The following is a 14,077-nucleotide window of genomic DNA, read 5'->3' as shown; positions in this document are numbered from 1 at the left end:
CCGCCCCACATCCACCTCACGATAACTAAAACGCCAACAGAGGACGTCGATCGCTCATACATGATCTACCACTTGATACCACGAGAGCACCTCGAATAAACACCCAAGCTTCACCTCTCGACCACTTCCCCACCTCAACAAACCCAAAAGAGTACGCAAAATGGACGTCCCGGCGCGGCCGCAAAGCAGCCTTCTCACCTCTCCGCCCGAACTCACATCCCTCGAGCAGGAGGTGTTGGAGGAGTATGAGCGCCTGGCCGAGAACATGAAAAAGCTCGCCTCCCTCCTCGACAACCTGGCCAGCGCGCCGGCCACCGAGATCCTCGACGGCCTGCGCGACCTGGAGCGCAAGACCAGCCTCGTCTTCACCTTGCTCAAGGCCAGCGTGTACAGCATCGTGCTGCAGCAGGAGATTGACTGGGGTGGGCAGCAGCAGCAGCAGCATCATCAGCATGGGCCTTGAATGGTGGGCCGGGGGTTGAGACTTGTGAGAGTGTGAATCATGGGGTCGGATAAACTTGTGTGGAGCCTGAAACAGGATGAGATGGCGTTGATTGAGGGATGGGATGGGACCAGGCCGAGCCGTGATGCCACGGTGAGCTTGCCTTTTGGACACATTCCTAGAGGGCCCAGGTCCAGCCACCGCAGGCTTGTTGACGATGGCCGAGCAAAGGACTTCAAGGTCCAAGATGCCGCGCGATTCGGCAATGTAGGCCTAGCAGACAACCAGCCCAGCATCGAGCCGTCCGCAGTCCGCACACCCCGCAAGTCAGCATAAGGATTCTTTTTGATGCAGTTACACGCATAAAACTACAAGCCGGAGGCTAGTACAACATAGCTAGTCTATACAGCAGCGAACAAGACAATTAAAATACAGCGCCGCCGTAATAGACCTTGCGGGCGTCGACCATCTTCTTTCCCCGCCCCATGGCAATCTCCTCTGGGTCGCGCTGGTTGCACAGCGCCTGGAACGTGGCCTTGATCGAGTTCATGGGGTTGCGGGAGCGCGGCATCCTGGCGGAGAGGTCGTAGATGCCGGCGGCGCGGCACATTTCAAAGATGCGGTGCGATACGCGGAGGCCAAAACCTAGGAGCAGCCACCAATGTTAGGAGATGTTGATATGAAGTCTGGTGAAGAGGGATAAAGAGATAGCATCTGGAAGATAGTATTTACCTGGCGGACGGGCCATCAGCTTGACGATAGTGCCCGAAATCTTGACCTCGGACTCGCCGTAGATGGTCCTCTTCTCGTACCGCCGGATGGGCCGCATGTTTTGGATGGCGAGCAGGCGGGCCTTGAGCGTGGCGACGCTGGGCTCGGTCGACTTGGCCTCGCCGAGGCCCAACCAGCCGTCGCCGTTGCCGGCCACGCACATGACCCAGCAGCTGCGGACCTTGCCCAGACGCGTCTGGTTCGACACCCACCGCGTGAGCAGCCTCCTGACGTTGACGGCCAAGATCTGCTTGACCGACATGCCCGTCCGCTTCTTGAGGTCCTGGTACATGCCGATATCGTCCAGCCCGGCGTCCTCCGGGTCGATGGCGTTCTTGTACAGGCCCGACACTCCCGGCACCTTGTCCGGTAGACCGAGTGCGAGCGCCGAGTTGCTCTGCAGGTTGTTGTCCGTCATGGCCGACCGCTCCAGGATGTACTGCAGCACGTCGGCGTCGGTCGGTCCACTGCTGTCTGGCGCCTCTTGCTCGACGCCCTTGTTTTGTTTTTGCTTATCCACCTCGGTTTGCAGATAGCGCTGGAAGTCTTTGTGTGCTTGCGCCCTCACCTCGCCCGGCCACCGGCCCTCAGGCGTCTTCTTGTACTCGTCGGGCACAAAGTCCTCGAGCCTCTTGAGTGTCCCCGTCACGTCGCCCGTGGTGAACTGGTCGGCCCAGTTGATCAGATCCTCGGTGAACTCATCCATGTTCATAAACCTCGCGTGCGGGTCCGGCGGCGGCTTGTTCTGCGGCCGCTTGTCGATGACGGGCTGCGACTCGGCAAAGTCGTCGATGTAGGGTACCCGGTACGGGTCGACGCGCAGCCGGCCCTGTATCGTCAGGTCGCGGGGGTTGATGGCGGCTTCACCGGCCTCGAGGGCGGCGATCTGCTCGGGCGAGTACTTGGTGCGCAAAAGCGCCAGCTCCTCGTCTGTATACTTGGGGAACTTTTCTTGTGTGAACTGGTCGATCTGCTTCTCGGACATGATGCCCATGTCGGCAGCGCGCACATTGGCGAATCTCGGACGCCGCCTGGCGGCCATGGCGGCCGAACTGTGGAATTGGTGGGCGAATACATGCTGGCACGGAGCTGTCGACGGCGTAGCGGCAGCGGCAGCGGCGGCACCGGGCACAGCGGCGGCCAGACGCCCGGAGATGAGTCTCCTGGCGGCTGGACGTGCCACGCTCATAGCTCCCCGGGCTCAATTGAATCGGCAGAAACCCCAGTACCTGTTTCCGCGCTGAAAAAACAACCGCCTCGACGTTTCAACTTCCCGGTTATCGCAAACCCCCAACAGGAAAGAAAGAACGGTACAATGCGGCGCGCGCTGGAACGGCTTGCCAATAATTTTTCTGGGCCCCAGCTCGCCTGTGAAGCAGGTTGATGCCTAGCTTATGGGGCATCAAATCCAATTGATGCTGCGCCAGTGCCTGGAGCCCTGGACCAAAAGAGATCGACAGCCAAGTCCCTGTGGATCCGGGACTTCGGATGCCCAGACATTCTTTCAGCTGACCAGTCATGTGACCTCCATGCCTCATCCCATTCCCAGGTTCATCCGTAGCTACCGTCACCTGTCCTCGCAATCACAAGCTGCCCGAAACCCCATTCTCAAGAACAATTTTTTAACTATTTCTTTCATGATGGTCCAGTTTGGCGATGTACGGAGTAGCGTCGTCTGGCTTCTTTCACTCGGTTTCGAGTTCCGTTTGGATCATGCACACTTTCTCAGCCAATGGGACTCGGCTTAGCTAATCCCCATCGTTCGACTCTGGTGCAAGTCTGAAACGCAGAGCCCACATCAGAGCCCCTTTTTCGATCTCCTTTCTGGCCTCTCCTGTTAGCCGCTGGGCCAGCTGTCCCTTACAGGCCCGGACGGCGCAAATCAGGCCCTCGTCTCAACCTTCTTACAGGGCAATCGGGAGACACAGCTAGGGTATTCTCGTCTTTTACTGAAATCGTACTTCATTGTGACGTCTGTGGTTTCATGACCAGGCCAAATTGGCTCGCCATACCCGCCAAAATTCACCAGCCCAGGCGCATCCCTCCGTTTCCCCCATCTTCCCGCCTTCCATCTCCTTCATGCTGTTCATCGTAGCCATGTATTAATCAACCTTTGCTTCCCTTCGTCCATCCGAACCTTCTCACATAATATCCATCTCCTTGCGTGGCGCAGGCGACGCCAAAAAGTTCGGTTCTTGGATACACCCGCTGGGCGGCCACCCTCTTCTTGGCAACTCGCTCGTTTCGCTCGGCGCTCGCCTTGGACCGCAACCTCAACCGCATGCCTGTTCTGCCTCTGTCTTTGCGCCAGTACCCGCAGACGCCAGAGGGAGGCAGCAGCAGCATCACGAAAATGGGCCAGTTTGACTGGTTCGGCAGCATCGGCGCTACGCCCGAGGCCGTTGCCGTGCTCAACGACCAGCCCCACCTCTTCACCATCCTCATCATTGTCCTCATCGCCATGATCCTGCAGTGCGTGCTGATATGGTACATCCACTACGCCACCTTGAAACCGGAGCAGAAGGTCAAGAAGGACAAGAAGGACAACAAGAAGCCCGCCGAGAAGAAGCCTCCTGCCAGGAGATAACGGACGATTACCTGCTGCAGGAATCGAAACATAGAGTCGACCTCCCTGCTCACGCCATATTCAATGAGGGACACTCAATCCGGGCAGCCAACGCCTTGTTAGTCTTGATCTTCGGTGAAATGCAGTCGAGCTATCACCGAACGGCACACTGAGCTTAGTTTGCCCCAGAGTACCGGTCTTGGCCAAGTTGATGTCAGCTCATGGTGCGGTATATGCAAACTCGCACCAAGGACATACGTGATCAGCGGTTTGGGGATTCTTTTTGGACACCTAGACGAGAGGACGGTGGCATGGACGAATCCTTAGTTGGACAGCACGTTTGTTGCCGATTGGGGAACATTGTTACGGAGTACGCCGGAGTCTCAACCGATGGCCGGGCTAGGCCGCTTAATCCAGGCCAAACAGTGAGGGGATTGGGTTGGGGTATCGTTTTCTTGGACATGAAGCTTTCGCCCTAGATAGCGCCGTCGTCTCATTGTTGCACTTCGTGGTATATAATATACGCCTCGTTTGAATCTTCATCCCCCCAAACCAGGACCTCTTGGCTCGCCTCGTCGCTTAGATCATCGTATGGAATCAACGGCGGGCTTGACGGCCAGCTCGTCTCCTGCTCGGGCGCATCCTGTTTCTCGATTCGATACACGTTGCCATACCCATCAGCATAAAGGTACTCAGCATCTGAGTTATCCGTTAGCTCTCCCAATTGTTCGCCATCTCCCACAATACCGTCTCCACCAGCGAGTGGGAAGCTGTGTCTCTCGCAGTAGCCGGGACCTTGAGTCTCTTCCGGATAGTCTGCATAATGACCGTGTCCTGTAACCAGCCTGTGATTCTCCCCTCCCATCAGGGCGCCATCATCAAAGTCGTAGGCGTATTCTAAGGGTGCACCTGCCAGTTCGAAGCCCCTAGCTTCTATGTTTGGAAGCGGCCGCTTGATGACGTCTTCCGCTGATTCCCTGGTGGTTTTGCGCCTTTTGGCCGGATCTGGCCGGATTCCGGTTTGACACAGCGACCACAGACGGTTCGTGATTTCGTCCGTGGTGGGAGCCTCTATATGGACTTGGGCATTGTTACCGCTACTCACTGGGCGTGAAGTGGAAATGAGATCCAGTTTTTGGCGAAGACTGTCAGATCGAGCGTTTTTGAGTCGAGCCAAACCAACGGCGATTGTCGGAATGACTTGTGCGTGCACTGCCATAGTCTGCCGTTCGAGTCAGTCAAGTCCAGCAAGCATTCAGGGCAATACTCTACTTGAAGGTATTGGAGGTCCCAAACGGCTGGGGCAATGTCAATCAGTGAATGCGCTTGTGTGCTCTTCACGATCCTGACCCCTGCCGAGATTCTCCTGATGCCGATGAGTTTTCGAAGCGCGGAGTCCAAGAGACAGGCCATATCCGAAATCATGACTTCTTGGCTCGGTGTCTCTACACCCCCTTGGCCAATATCATCAACCCCAGAAAAGTTTGAAGGTTCTGGCGCAGACGTTTCGTGAAGCGTTGTACTATTCAGTTCCTCTTGAATGGATGCCAGTTTCCTGCTTGGCCTAGGATGCCGTCTGAGCCGGTATGTGTGGCTTGGAGGCTCGTCCATCCCGCGACGGCTCACGCTCGGCGATGCGACTGCCAGTTGCTGTGGGATATGGGCCTTATCCGGTGCTCCTCCGAGGTGATAATCTACCTGGCATTTCAACCCCTGAAACCGAGCAGAAGGAGCTGCCGATGGTGCAATCATCTCGGATGAGAGGTCGGGATGTTGAAGGAAATATGAGATCTGGGAATGGAAGGCATCTAGACGATCGTGGAAGGTGTGATCGATGCGGAGTTCAAGCCCTAGGTCTTTCCATACCTAAACTATTAGCCATCCGCAAGCGGTTTGAAAGACGCAACCTACAGAACATTCTGAAGCGAGGCTCACGATCGTAGCTATAAAAGCGGGACTGAAGGTCGCGCTTTCTGGTAGCTCGCCGTTGATTAGAGTGAAGAACTTGATCTGACAAGATCCGGCTTTCGAAACCCAAAGACTGCCTGCCAAGAAAGCCTTGAACAGATCCTCTGCAGCAGGAGGTGCTGACCATGAGGGAGGAAGTGATATCGCAAGCGAGCTCGAAAGCGTGAGAGACAAGCGGTTCTTTCCGGCAAGCTTGATGCTTCCCAAGTCTACCGACACGCCCAGCATTGCACCCTGGAGCAAGGAGTAAAGGCCGACACTGGGTCATATCCTAGGAAAACTGCATGATTGAAGATGCCACCGAACTGAGGGCCAGGGCAAAGTCTATGAGGGAGTGCCAACCCATCAAGACCATGACGAGAGTGCCGGTATTCTGCATAATGAGGAACGGTCTGAGGGTGTTGGAAGACGGCCACTTCCAGCCACGGAACCTGCCAGATGAATTAGTACCTGAAGCTAGAGCGAAAGCAAGTGCTGCCAATAAGGACGGGACTGTCCTTCCACATTGCAGACAGAAAATAGAATGGGCACTTTGCTCAGGGAAAGTACCACCCATAGAGTGGAAGCTACAACTGAATGAAGGGCTCATAGTCAAAGCCGTTCCGTGCATTATTGGTCACGTCGGGCCGACAAACAGCTGGACCTGAGCGGCCCGTTATGTCGGCTGACTGCTGAGGACAAGTCTTCGTTCGTCTCCCTGATCTCCTGATCTTCTCTGCTGAACAACCATAACTGTTCAGGTTATAGAAACCAAGGCGTCGGTACTAATTGAGCCACCTACACATTAAGCAATTATCGAACGCATCGTGTGAGCCTTGAAGTGTGTTGATGTAGGTATGCGTGCATGAGCGCAAGCACTTTGTTCCGCTTTTCCCCTCTAAATAGCAAGCCCAGGCCACCATAAAAGATGCAAGCCATGCTGTTGACAAGACAAGATGTGCCGCCCAAACCTGTTATGATTTTGTTCGTCAGTCATTTTTAGGCACCTTCCCACAACAGACGCGGCCTGCCCATGAACCCCGATTATGTCTCGGCCGACAGAAGAGCAGTAAAGCAGGGAAAATAAAAAACCAGCAGGTCTATCATCGCCAGCCCCTCGCAAACTCCTGCAGACAGATGCAAACCAGCCGCAGCCAATCCAGAGCCAAGCCAAAGGTAGAACCTCTCCCCCAAGGAAACGGAAATATGGGGGACGGAGTATGCCAGTTCTCTCCCTCACCTACACAAGGAGAGGCTCGCCCTTGCGGCAAATCCATGGACAGATGACCTTCCGGGCGGTTCCTCCTAGAGAATATTAGGGAGCAGGCTTCAAAAAGTAAAACAAAGAAACAAAAAGGCAGGGGACTCCGGATTTACGCAAAATCCGTTGCCACATCGAGAATTACACTCGTGCCAGAACAGCACAAGTATCTTGGTGCATCTCAGGCGTCCAAGTCGTCCCCAAGAGCGTAGAGCCAGCATATTAGTCCGTCAGCAGAAAATTCTCCAGGCCGAGAGCGATATATTTGCTGGTGCTGCCGCCCATTTCCAAACCAGGAACATATGGAAAATCCAAGCCGCACGCCGTATCTCGATATGGCAGCCTCGAGGCTACCTCTTCATAGTGGATCGTTCCAGTGCTGTCTGTAGCTCGGGTCGGTCCTTGAGGAGTTCGCTGGCTTCGACATACGTGAACCACTTGCGCTCGCGCTTGTCCTTCTCGGGCCAATCGGGCTCCTCACTCGTGACGGTGGCCTCGTAGAAGCGGTAGAGCGAGCGCGGCTTGTCTTTGGAGTCCTTGCTCGACGAGTGCTTCTTACGCGGGCTCGTCTCGCGGATGTCGCCAAGGTCGTAGTCAATTTGCACCAGGATGCCCGCCTCTTCCCAAGCCTCGCGCGCCGCCGCCTCAGGGCACTCCTCGTCAATCTCCCACCCGCCCTTCGGTAGCACCCAGCCCTTCCGCCTCGTCGACTGGATAAGCATCACGTACGTCTTGTCCTCCGTCAGGGGCACCACCCCAGCGACTAACCGATCGCCTTTCGAGTTGTATCCTGCGAGTGGGTGAAGAAGAGTGACAAGTCAGTTCGACCTGCGCTGTTTGGAGAAGTCGGGAGGGGTGCATGAATGGGCATGCATGCCCTTCCTGCCTCCCCGAGCTCACCGCCTGCCTGGATTTCCTGATTTTCTCCTGCGAGAGCGGGGAGGAACTCACTTTGATTACTCCGCCCAGTCCGCGATTCCATACTGCGGTTGCTTCCACTTCCACTTCCACTTCCACTTCCACTTCCACTTGCCGCCATGGCTCGCAACAAGGCCTCGCGACCCGACTATCAACTTCCCTGAGGTTGTGAAGGGATAATGGAGGATGAGACGTCTGGGGTGGCTTAATCGCCTGCAGCCGTGAAAATGCCTATCGTGACGAAAGGTGATCCGTCTCTAGTTAACGGCAGCCAGCATGGTTGGGTGATGATTGTGCTTTGAGACTATCGCCGAAACCTGCCGTAGACTGGGTTCGTTCAACTTCTAAAACTCGCCAGAAATTTAGGGGCCGGCTAGGAGATAGGTCCGAGGGTGGCCTAGGATCGATGAGACTGAACCCGGCGGGACAACGTCTTGCAGTGGCAAGTGAAACGATCAGACCCAGAATACGTCCAAGGCAACACAGTATAACGACCTCTTGGAAAAAAGCCAGTGTTGTGTGAATGGCGGTGGGAGCGAGTGAGCGAGACGGTTTTCTTGAGGCAGAGTCAGAAGTCTCGTGCAGCAAGTCTCCCCGGCGAGGGAAACAGCACAGTCAACGCTCGAAATGTAGAAGAGAACGTGAAACGGCCGCGAAGGTATTTCGGAGGGTGAAAGAGTGCGCTCGTCGGGTCGAATTGCACGATTTGCGGCTGGAGACTGCGTTTGACGTCGCGCGATACTGGCGCCAAAGCGAAGACTGTTTGGCTTAACGCGCACGCGCTTGGCAAACTGACAACGGTAACGAGGGCGGCCAGACCGCTGGGGCGGGAACACGGTGCGATCCCTGCAGGCTGCAAAGGAGAGAAAAGAGAAAAAATTCGGGGTGACAGCGAGCCTGCAGAAAGGGTCGGCTGGACGTGGTCTGCGAAGAAACTGAGGCGAGGTGGACCAAGGAGGCATGTACCTTATGGAGCAAGGCTTGGTTGAGCACACACCGAGAACTTGGAGAAGCAGACACAGCAGCAAGGAGCGCTGCTGGCGGGCAGGCCGTTGTGGCCCCAGTTCAGCAGATGGAGGGGCAGTCTCTGGGGAAATGAGAGTTGGTCTTTATACTCTAAATATATCCTGGGACGATAGGTGGGGGGAGAAGAGGAGAAAAGAGGACTTGTATTCAAGCCGGAGCCATCGAGGCGAAAAAGACTGTTAACAAGCAGCTCCCTGCATCCTAACCGTACTCGGTGTGCCTCTGCAGCAACAACAGGGGTAGCTTTTGGCCGGACGCTTGCCCAAAAGCCTTCCCCACAGGGCGGCGGCGAGATCTGACGGGCATGACGGAGCCAGTCGTGGGCAGGGAAGAGAGGAAAGGATGGAAGGCAAGAAACGGAAGAGGAAAGGCACCATGAGGGAAAAAGAGGGAAACTCCAACAATAGAGCTTGAAATTTTTTACCAATTCCGAACCGAAGCGGCTGCTAACTAACGAAAATGCTTGGATGCTGCTGCATGGGTGGCTACCGCTGCTTGGGTGTGTGGGGTAGTTGCGGTACGTATCGAATTGACAATGGAAAGAGCAAGGGTCGATTTCTTGTGCCGTCGATTCCGCTTCGGTTCCAGCGCCGAGCGCCGGGATCTCATCCGAGGATTCGCAGGCTTACTGGGACAGCTGTTGATGAGCGTCACCAGGCAGTGGGCTTTTTGTGCATTTCATTAAGATGGCGGGGCCGTTTTTGGGCCCAATGTGCCGCAATGGAAACCAAGAGAACAGGTTCGGGTCACGACCACTGGCCGGTCTTCAGCAAGAATCTCTAAGAGATACCCTAACTACTCCGTGCAGTCCATATATCAAGAAGGCAAGCCCAGCCCAGGTTGTAGTGTATGTTGCGGCTGAGAACCGGACGTGTGGAGGTGTCAATGGGCAATGTGTAAAGTCAATACGGTAGGTTGGTAGTTATCTGAGGCATGCTCTACAGCTGCTGGTAACCATTGTCATGCCTTGCTAGCGAATAGCACGGCATCCTTACTATCCTTCTTGTATTGTACAACATTGTACGCTGTCTTGATTAGCAACAGCAGGTGTGAATCCAAGTTGCAACCTGCAAGCACTGCGTTGGCAGGCTTTTGAGTTACACCAGAACCATATGAACGTGGGGCTCGGGACGGACCTAACGACGGTGAGTTGATGACACGGGTGATTCCTGCCAATCTTCGTAGTGTAGATCTCAGTGCGCTCCTATCGAATATCGATGTATGCCACTATGCCTGGACAGTAAACATTGACTTACATACCAGGTATTTATCTCAATCGGGCAAGCCATCTGGGCACATTTACGGTGAGCAATGTACTTTGAACCCTGAATCCGAGCCGAAGAGACGGTGGTAATCTGCCATTCTTAGGTTGAGCAGTGACTGTATCGACATGATCACAAAGGCAACTCTTTTGGGTTGCTAGACACGTACTGCCTGAGAAGAAATTGTGACCCTTCCTGCTCTGTTTGATTCGAGGATGCCTTGTGCAGAGCTTGACTGAAGGCAGAGTGATGCAGTGAAGCAATGCAAAGGGTAATGCGATGGCAATGCGGGGCAGCGATTCGTCAGGCGGTCGCCATGTGTCTGTTCTGAACGGTGGGGGTCATTCGGTGGGCTGTTTTCTGGGCTTTCTGTTTCGAAGACTCTCTCTTCAACCAACTTAACACAGCCTGGGCAAGCAACCACAGTTGCCTATTTGCGTCGTCCGCATCCAATTTTTCGACAGACGCCCGTCTATTACGCCTGCTTTCCGTTTGTATATAATTAACGATATATACAAACAGCACTACCTTACATACATCTGCAAGCATAGGGTACTTTTGCGCCCCCAATTTCCACACTGCTTGCTGCTCCCTTGCAAAGCCGGGCCGGGTTCGAGAGCGGGGTGTATCGGGCGACCACGAGGTACCTGGTCTCGTCGGGTGACCTCAACGAGGAGTGCCAGCAGCCATTTCTCCCCCGCCTGGTTCACCGTTCTGCAAGCGAGGGGTGGAAGCGCCTGATAGCCCCAGTCTTCGTGGAGCTCCAGGTGAGTGTAGCAGCGGCCCGTTGCTTCCCGGCACCTTACACGTCACAGGAGCCGCGTTCCGTGGTCAGGCCGTATTTCCTGGGCTTGACCGACTCCTGCGACCCCTGGCTCCGAGCCGGCACTTGTATGTACGGTGTCCGGGCCGGGAATCTCCGTCTTCATTCCGGCCGGCCTCCAAAACAGTCGCTGAAGCGCAAAACAGGGCACAGAAACCTAACAAGCGAGCCGCATCACGACATCATCCACAAAGCTTCTGGGCTGTCGCTCCAACACCCCGATCGTTCCGACTTTCTGTCCCGGCTCTTTGCGCCGGCCCCCGGAAGTCTGGGCGGTGCCCATGCCGGCTGAGTCCCACCGGTTAGGGCATGATGGAAGGCACAGACATTCGGACCCCTGGTGATGTTGCACCGCACTACTCTTACATCTTTCCAATCGGTGAGTTCTCTTAATTTTGAGCCATCTCACCCAATTATTCGGGCCATGTGCATCAATGGCACCCTGCCGTTGGCTGTCTCGGGCTTGCAGTCCACGCGATCTCCTCCCGCATTCTGTGTCTCGTGGCTTTTGATGCCGCCATCTGCTTTTTGCACTACACTACAATCCTGAATCCCATACGTGAAGCCGTATTCTGGCCCACAGTCCGCTCGGCTTGTCACCGTGCTAGAAGGGATTATCCCGCGCCCAGTTTGCACTCTATTCTTTTCTACCATCGCGGATTCGCCGGCCCCTCCCGCTTCCCCAACTTTGTCCCCAATTGGAAACATATATTACGTTTCCAGGACCCTGTGGTTTCCCGCATCTCCGTTGCTGTCACGTGTGGTGCATCTCCTTTCAGTCCAGGCTATACAACGACACCTCTCGCACATTGTATACCGTAGGCGCAACGCGGATGCTGACGGCAGCTGACATCAACCTTGACAGGATATAGCAACTCGTCCGAGTGCGGGTACTGCCGCCGGGCTCGCAGTGGTCAGTCTCGAAAACGTGAATATCTCCCTCCTCATCGCAAAACCCGTTCAATACCTGCCCATGCCATCTGTCTCGGCTATGTCGGCCTATCCCTCGTAAATCTCCGAAGGCGTCTGCCTCCCCGCAGATCAGCTTCCGCATCGCTGCTTCTGCACCTCATCCCGTGTCCTGCATGGGGGTCAACCTCTTTGACTAATGGCCCCCTGATGACTCTCAAAGTGCTGTCTAACACCGGTGCTTTTCAGGGTATTCCTATTATGCCATAGCAACATCTTTGACGCCCGCCTTTTACCAGAAGCTGGTCAACCGTTGCTGGAGACGCTCCGGCACTCTCCTCTACCGGCCGAATCAGAAGAGCTCTTGTTGCCCGCACTACACGCTCCGGCTCGATTCGAGCCAGTTCAGACCCACCAAGGACCAACGTCAGGCCGTCAACCGTTTCACCCGCCATGTACTCGGGGAGACGTATGCCAGGGAGGCGGCCCGGCGGTATCCTCGACCCCGCGCCGAGGTGAGACGGCGCAACAACGAATTTGACCTGGTCCAGCGGATCCACGAGCCAGAGGCGCAATCGCTCAAGACTCCACCGCTTCCCGCTCACGAGTTCACCGTCACGCTAGAGCCGGATATCTTCACCGAGGAGAAGTATGAGGTGTTTGAAAACTATCAGCGCAAGGTCCACCAGGAGCCGCCGGACAAGATATCTCGCCATGGGTTCAAGAGGTTTCTCTGTAATTCACCCCTCCGGCGCGAGACGGTGGTGGGTCCGGACGGCGCTGAGCGTCAGCTGGGCTCTTTCCACCAGTGCTACCGCATCGACGGCAAGCTTGTGGCCGTCGGCGTGCTCGATCTTTTACCGGACTGTGTTAGCGCCGTCTACTTTCTGTACCACGAGTCGATCCACTCGTTGAATCCCGGCAAGCTGGGCGCCCTGAGAGAGATTGCCCTGGCCCGCGAGGCGGGCTACCGCTGGTGGTATCCGGGGTACTATGTCCACAATTGTGCCAAGATGAGGTACAAGATTGAGTACCGCCCCCAGTATGTCCTCGACCCAGAAAGCTTAGAGTGGTGTTTGCTTGATAAGGAGCTCCTAGCGCTGTTCGACAAGAACCACTACGTCACATTCTCGGCGAGGACGAGGGGCAAGGAGAGAAGTGGTGGGGACGGAGACGTTGGCACAGCGGCCGAGACACAGAACACCGGCCTGGCTGTCCCCGGTGGAGAAGCCGCTCGGGACACAACACCAACTCGCCACGAGCTGCAGGCCGCAGACCCAGGCCCCCAAAACGAAGTTGAGAACCAGGGTGAGGAAGGCGAGAGTGATGTGGAGCAAGAGGAGCAAGAGGAGTTCCTCCTTGCCAGCAACATGCCCGGCATCCCCTCGCTGGAGGAGATGGAACGGGTCGACATGGATGGGCTGGTGCTCCAGTCCGACTTTTCTGACAACTTCATTGTGGCATCGCACCTGGTGATTTGGGATACTGAGCACGTGTCCCAGTTTGGCACGCTAAAATCCAGGATCGCCGAGCTGGTGGCGGCCGTCGGCCCAGACCTGATTGGCGAGATCTGTATCGACTTTAGGAAGGCAAAGTGAATCGTCTACACGTTTAGGGCTGTCTGGGCAGGGTGGCGGTGGAGCAGTTGGGGGGTTAGCATCAGCCAACTCCTGCGGAGGGAGGAGGGCCAGTCAGGTCGGTAGGTGGGATGGGTTTGGGGGTGTTTCTCGACAAAGCCATGTCCTGCAGCGAAGAAAAATCTGGTATCAACCTCAAAAGGTGGTGTGGTTTCTGCAGACTCCTGAAGACCGGGCGAACTCCTTACAAAAGTGTAAATAGCAACCGTTCTCGGTAAGCGAATCTGGAACGGTGTGGAATTCCTATGGCAGGAATACGGTTCCATCGATTTGATATATTTTATTATGTTTTCCTTAGTTCGTCTTCCCCTCGATGTCTCTTCTCTCATGGTGTCGCGTGACATTGCTGCTTTCGTTCCTCGGTGAAGCTTGCGTGGGGGAACTTGTTTACATACTCGGCTTCGATGTATGTACAGTACTGTACCCAACTTCTCCACTAAAGGGGGCAGGGGCTGGTCCAGTAGCTTGGCACCGTCTACTGCACCCCTGAGACCGGGTAGGAATGTAGGGAGTAG

The 14,077-nt window shown here is 55.6% G+C and overlaps 8 protein-coding genes across 8 annotated transcripts; 4 read left to right on the top strand and 4 right to left on the bottom strand.

The window, feature by feature from the left end:
• Positions 1 to 160: 160 nt before the first annotated feature.
• N656DRAFT_712192 (uncharacterized protein) lies at positions 161 to 463 on the top strand (the record flags this gene model as incomplete). The annotated part of the gene is made up of 1 exon (XM_064811794.1): positions 161 to 463. One exon carries the CDS (start codon positions 161 to 163, stop codon positions 461 to 463), a length of 303 nt encoding a protein of 100 aa, XP_064668827.1.
• A 403-nt stretch (positions 464 to 866) lies between these two features.
• On the bottom strand, positions 867 to 2,402 carry N656DRAFT_712397 (uncharacterized protein; the record flags this gene model as incomplete). The annotated part of the gene is made up of 2 exons (XM_064811802.1): positions 867 to 1,087; positions 1,175 to 2,402. 2 exons carry the CDS (start codon positions 2,400 to 2,402, stop codon positions 867 to 869), a joined length of 1,449 nt encoding a protein of 482 aa, XP_064668826.1.
• A 102-nt stretch (positions 2,403 to 2,504) lies between these two features.
• On the top strand, positions 2,505 to 3,140 carry N656DRAFT_179297 (uncharacterized protein). The gene has a single exon (XM_064808764.1). It carries the CDS (start codon positions 2,608 to 2,610, stop codon positions 2,959 to 2,961), a length of 354 nt encoding a protein of 117 aa, XP_064668825.1. The 5' UTR covers positions 2,505 to 2,607; the 3' UTR covers positions 2,962 to 3,140.
• Positions 3,141 to 3,494: 354 nt separating this feature from the next.
• Positions 3,495 to 3,800, top strand: N656DRAFT_799533 (uncharacterized protein; the record flags this gene model as incomplete). Its single annotated transcript, XM_064817881.1, has 1 exon — positions 3,495 to 3,800. The coding sequence occupies one exon, from the start codon at positions 3,495 to 3,497 to the stop codon at positions 3,798 to 3,800; it is 306 nt and encodes a 101-aa protein (XP_064668824.1).
• Positions 3,801 to 4,272: 472 nt separating this feature from the next.
• On the bottom strand, positions 4,273 to 5,192 carry N656DRAFT_712159 (uncharacterized protein; the record flags this gene model as incomplete). The annotated part of the gene is made up of 2 exons (XM_064811792.1): positions 4,273 to 5,001; positions 5,052 to 5,192. The coding sequence occupies 2 exons, from the start codon at positions 5,190 to 5,192 to the stop codon at positions 4,273 to 4,275; spliced, it is 870 nt and encodes a 289-aa protein (XP_064668823.1).
• A 952-nt stretch (positions 5,193 to 6,144) lies between these two features.
• N656DRAFT_179642 (uncharacterized protein) lies at positions 6,145 to 7,170 on the bottom strand. The gene is made up of 3 exons (XM_064808765.1): positions 6,971 to 7,170; positions 6,529 to 6,697; positions 6,145 to 6,465 (listed from the first exon to the last, which is right to left on the bottom strand). The coding sequence occupies exons 1-3, from the start codon at positions 7,001 to 7,003 to the stop codon at positions 6,314 to 6,316; spliced, it is 354 nt and encodes a 117-aa protein (XP_064668822.1). The 5' UTR covers positions 7,004 to 7,170; the 3' UTR covers positions 6,145 to 6,313.
• A 167-nt stretch (positions 7,171 to 7,337) lies between these two features.
• N656DRAFT_790724 (uncharacterized protein) lies at positions 7,338 to 7,969 on the bottom strand (the record flags this gene model as incomplete). Its single annotated transcript, XM_064816912.1, has 2 exons — positions 7,338 to 7,777; positions 7,939 to 7,969. 2 exons carry the CDS (start codon positions 7,967 to 7,969, stop codon positions 7,338 to 7,340), a joined length of 471 nt encoding a protein of 156 aa, XP_064668821.1.
• A 2,945-nt stretch (positions 7,970 to 10,914) lies between these two features.
• Positions 10,915 to 13,523, top strand: N656DRAFT_809052 (uncharacterized protein; the record flags this gene model as incomplete). Its single annotated transcript, XM_064818358.1, has 3 exons — positions 10,915 to 11,395; positions 12,175 to 13,146; positions 13,243 to 13,523. The coding sequence occupies exons 1-3, from the start codon at positions 11,326 to 11,328 to the stop codon at positions 13,521 to 13,523; spliced, it is 1,323 nt and encodes a 440-aa protein (XP_064668820.1). The 5' UTR covers positions 10,915 to 11,325.
• Between the last annotated feature and the right edge of the window lie 554 nt (positions 13,524 to 14,077).

This window comes from Canariomyces notabilis, assembly GCF_033297395.1.
Source record: "Canariomyces notabilis strain CBS 508.74 unplaced genomic scaffold N656scaffold_16, whole genome shotgun sequence".
Taxonomy (NCBI): domain Eukaryota; kingdom Fungi; phylum Ascomycota; class Sordariomycetes; order Sordariales; family Chaetomiaceae; genus Canariomyces; species Canariomyces notabilis.
This window is presented reverse-complemented; position numbering and strand designations above follow the sequence as displayed.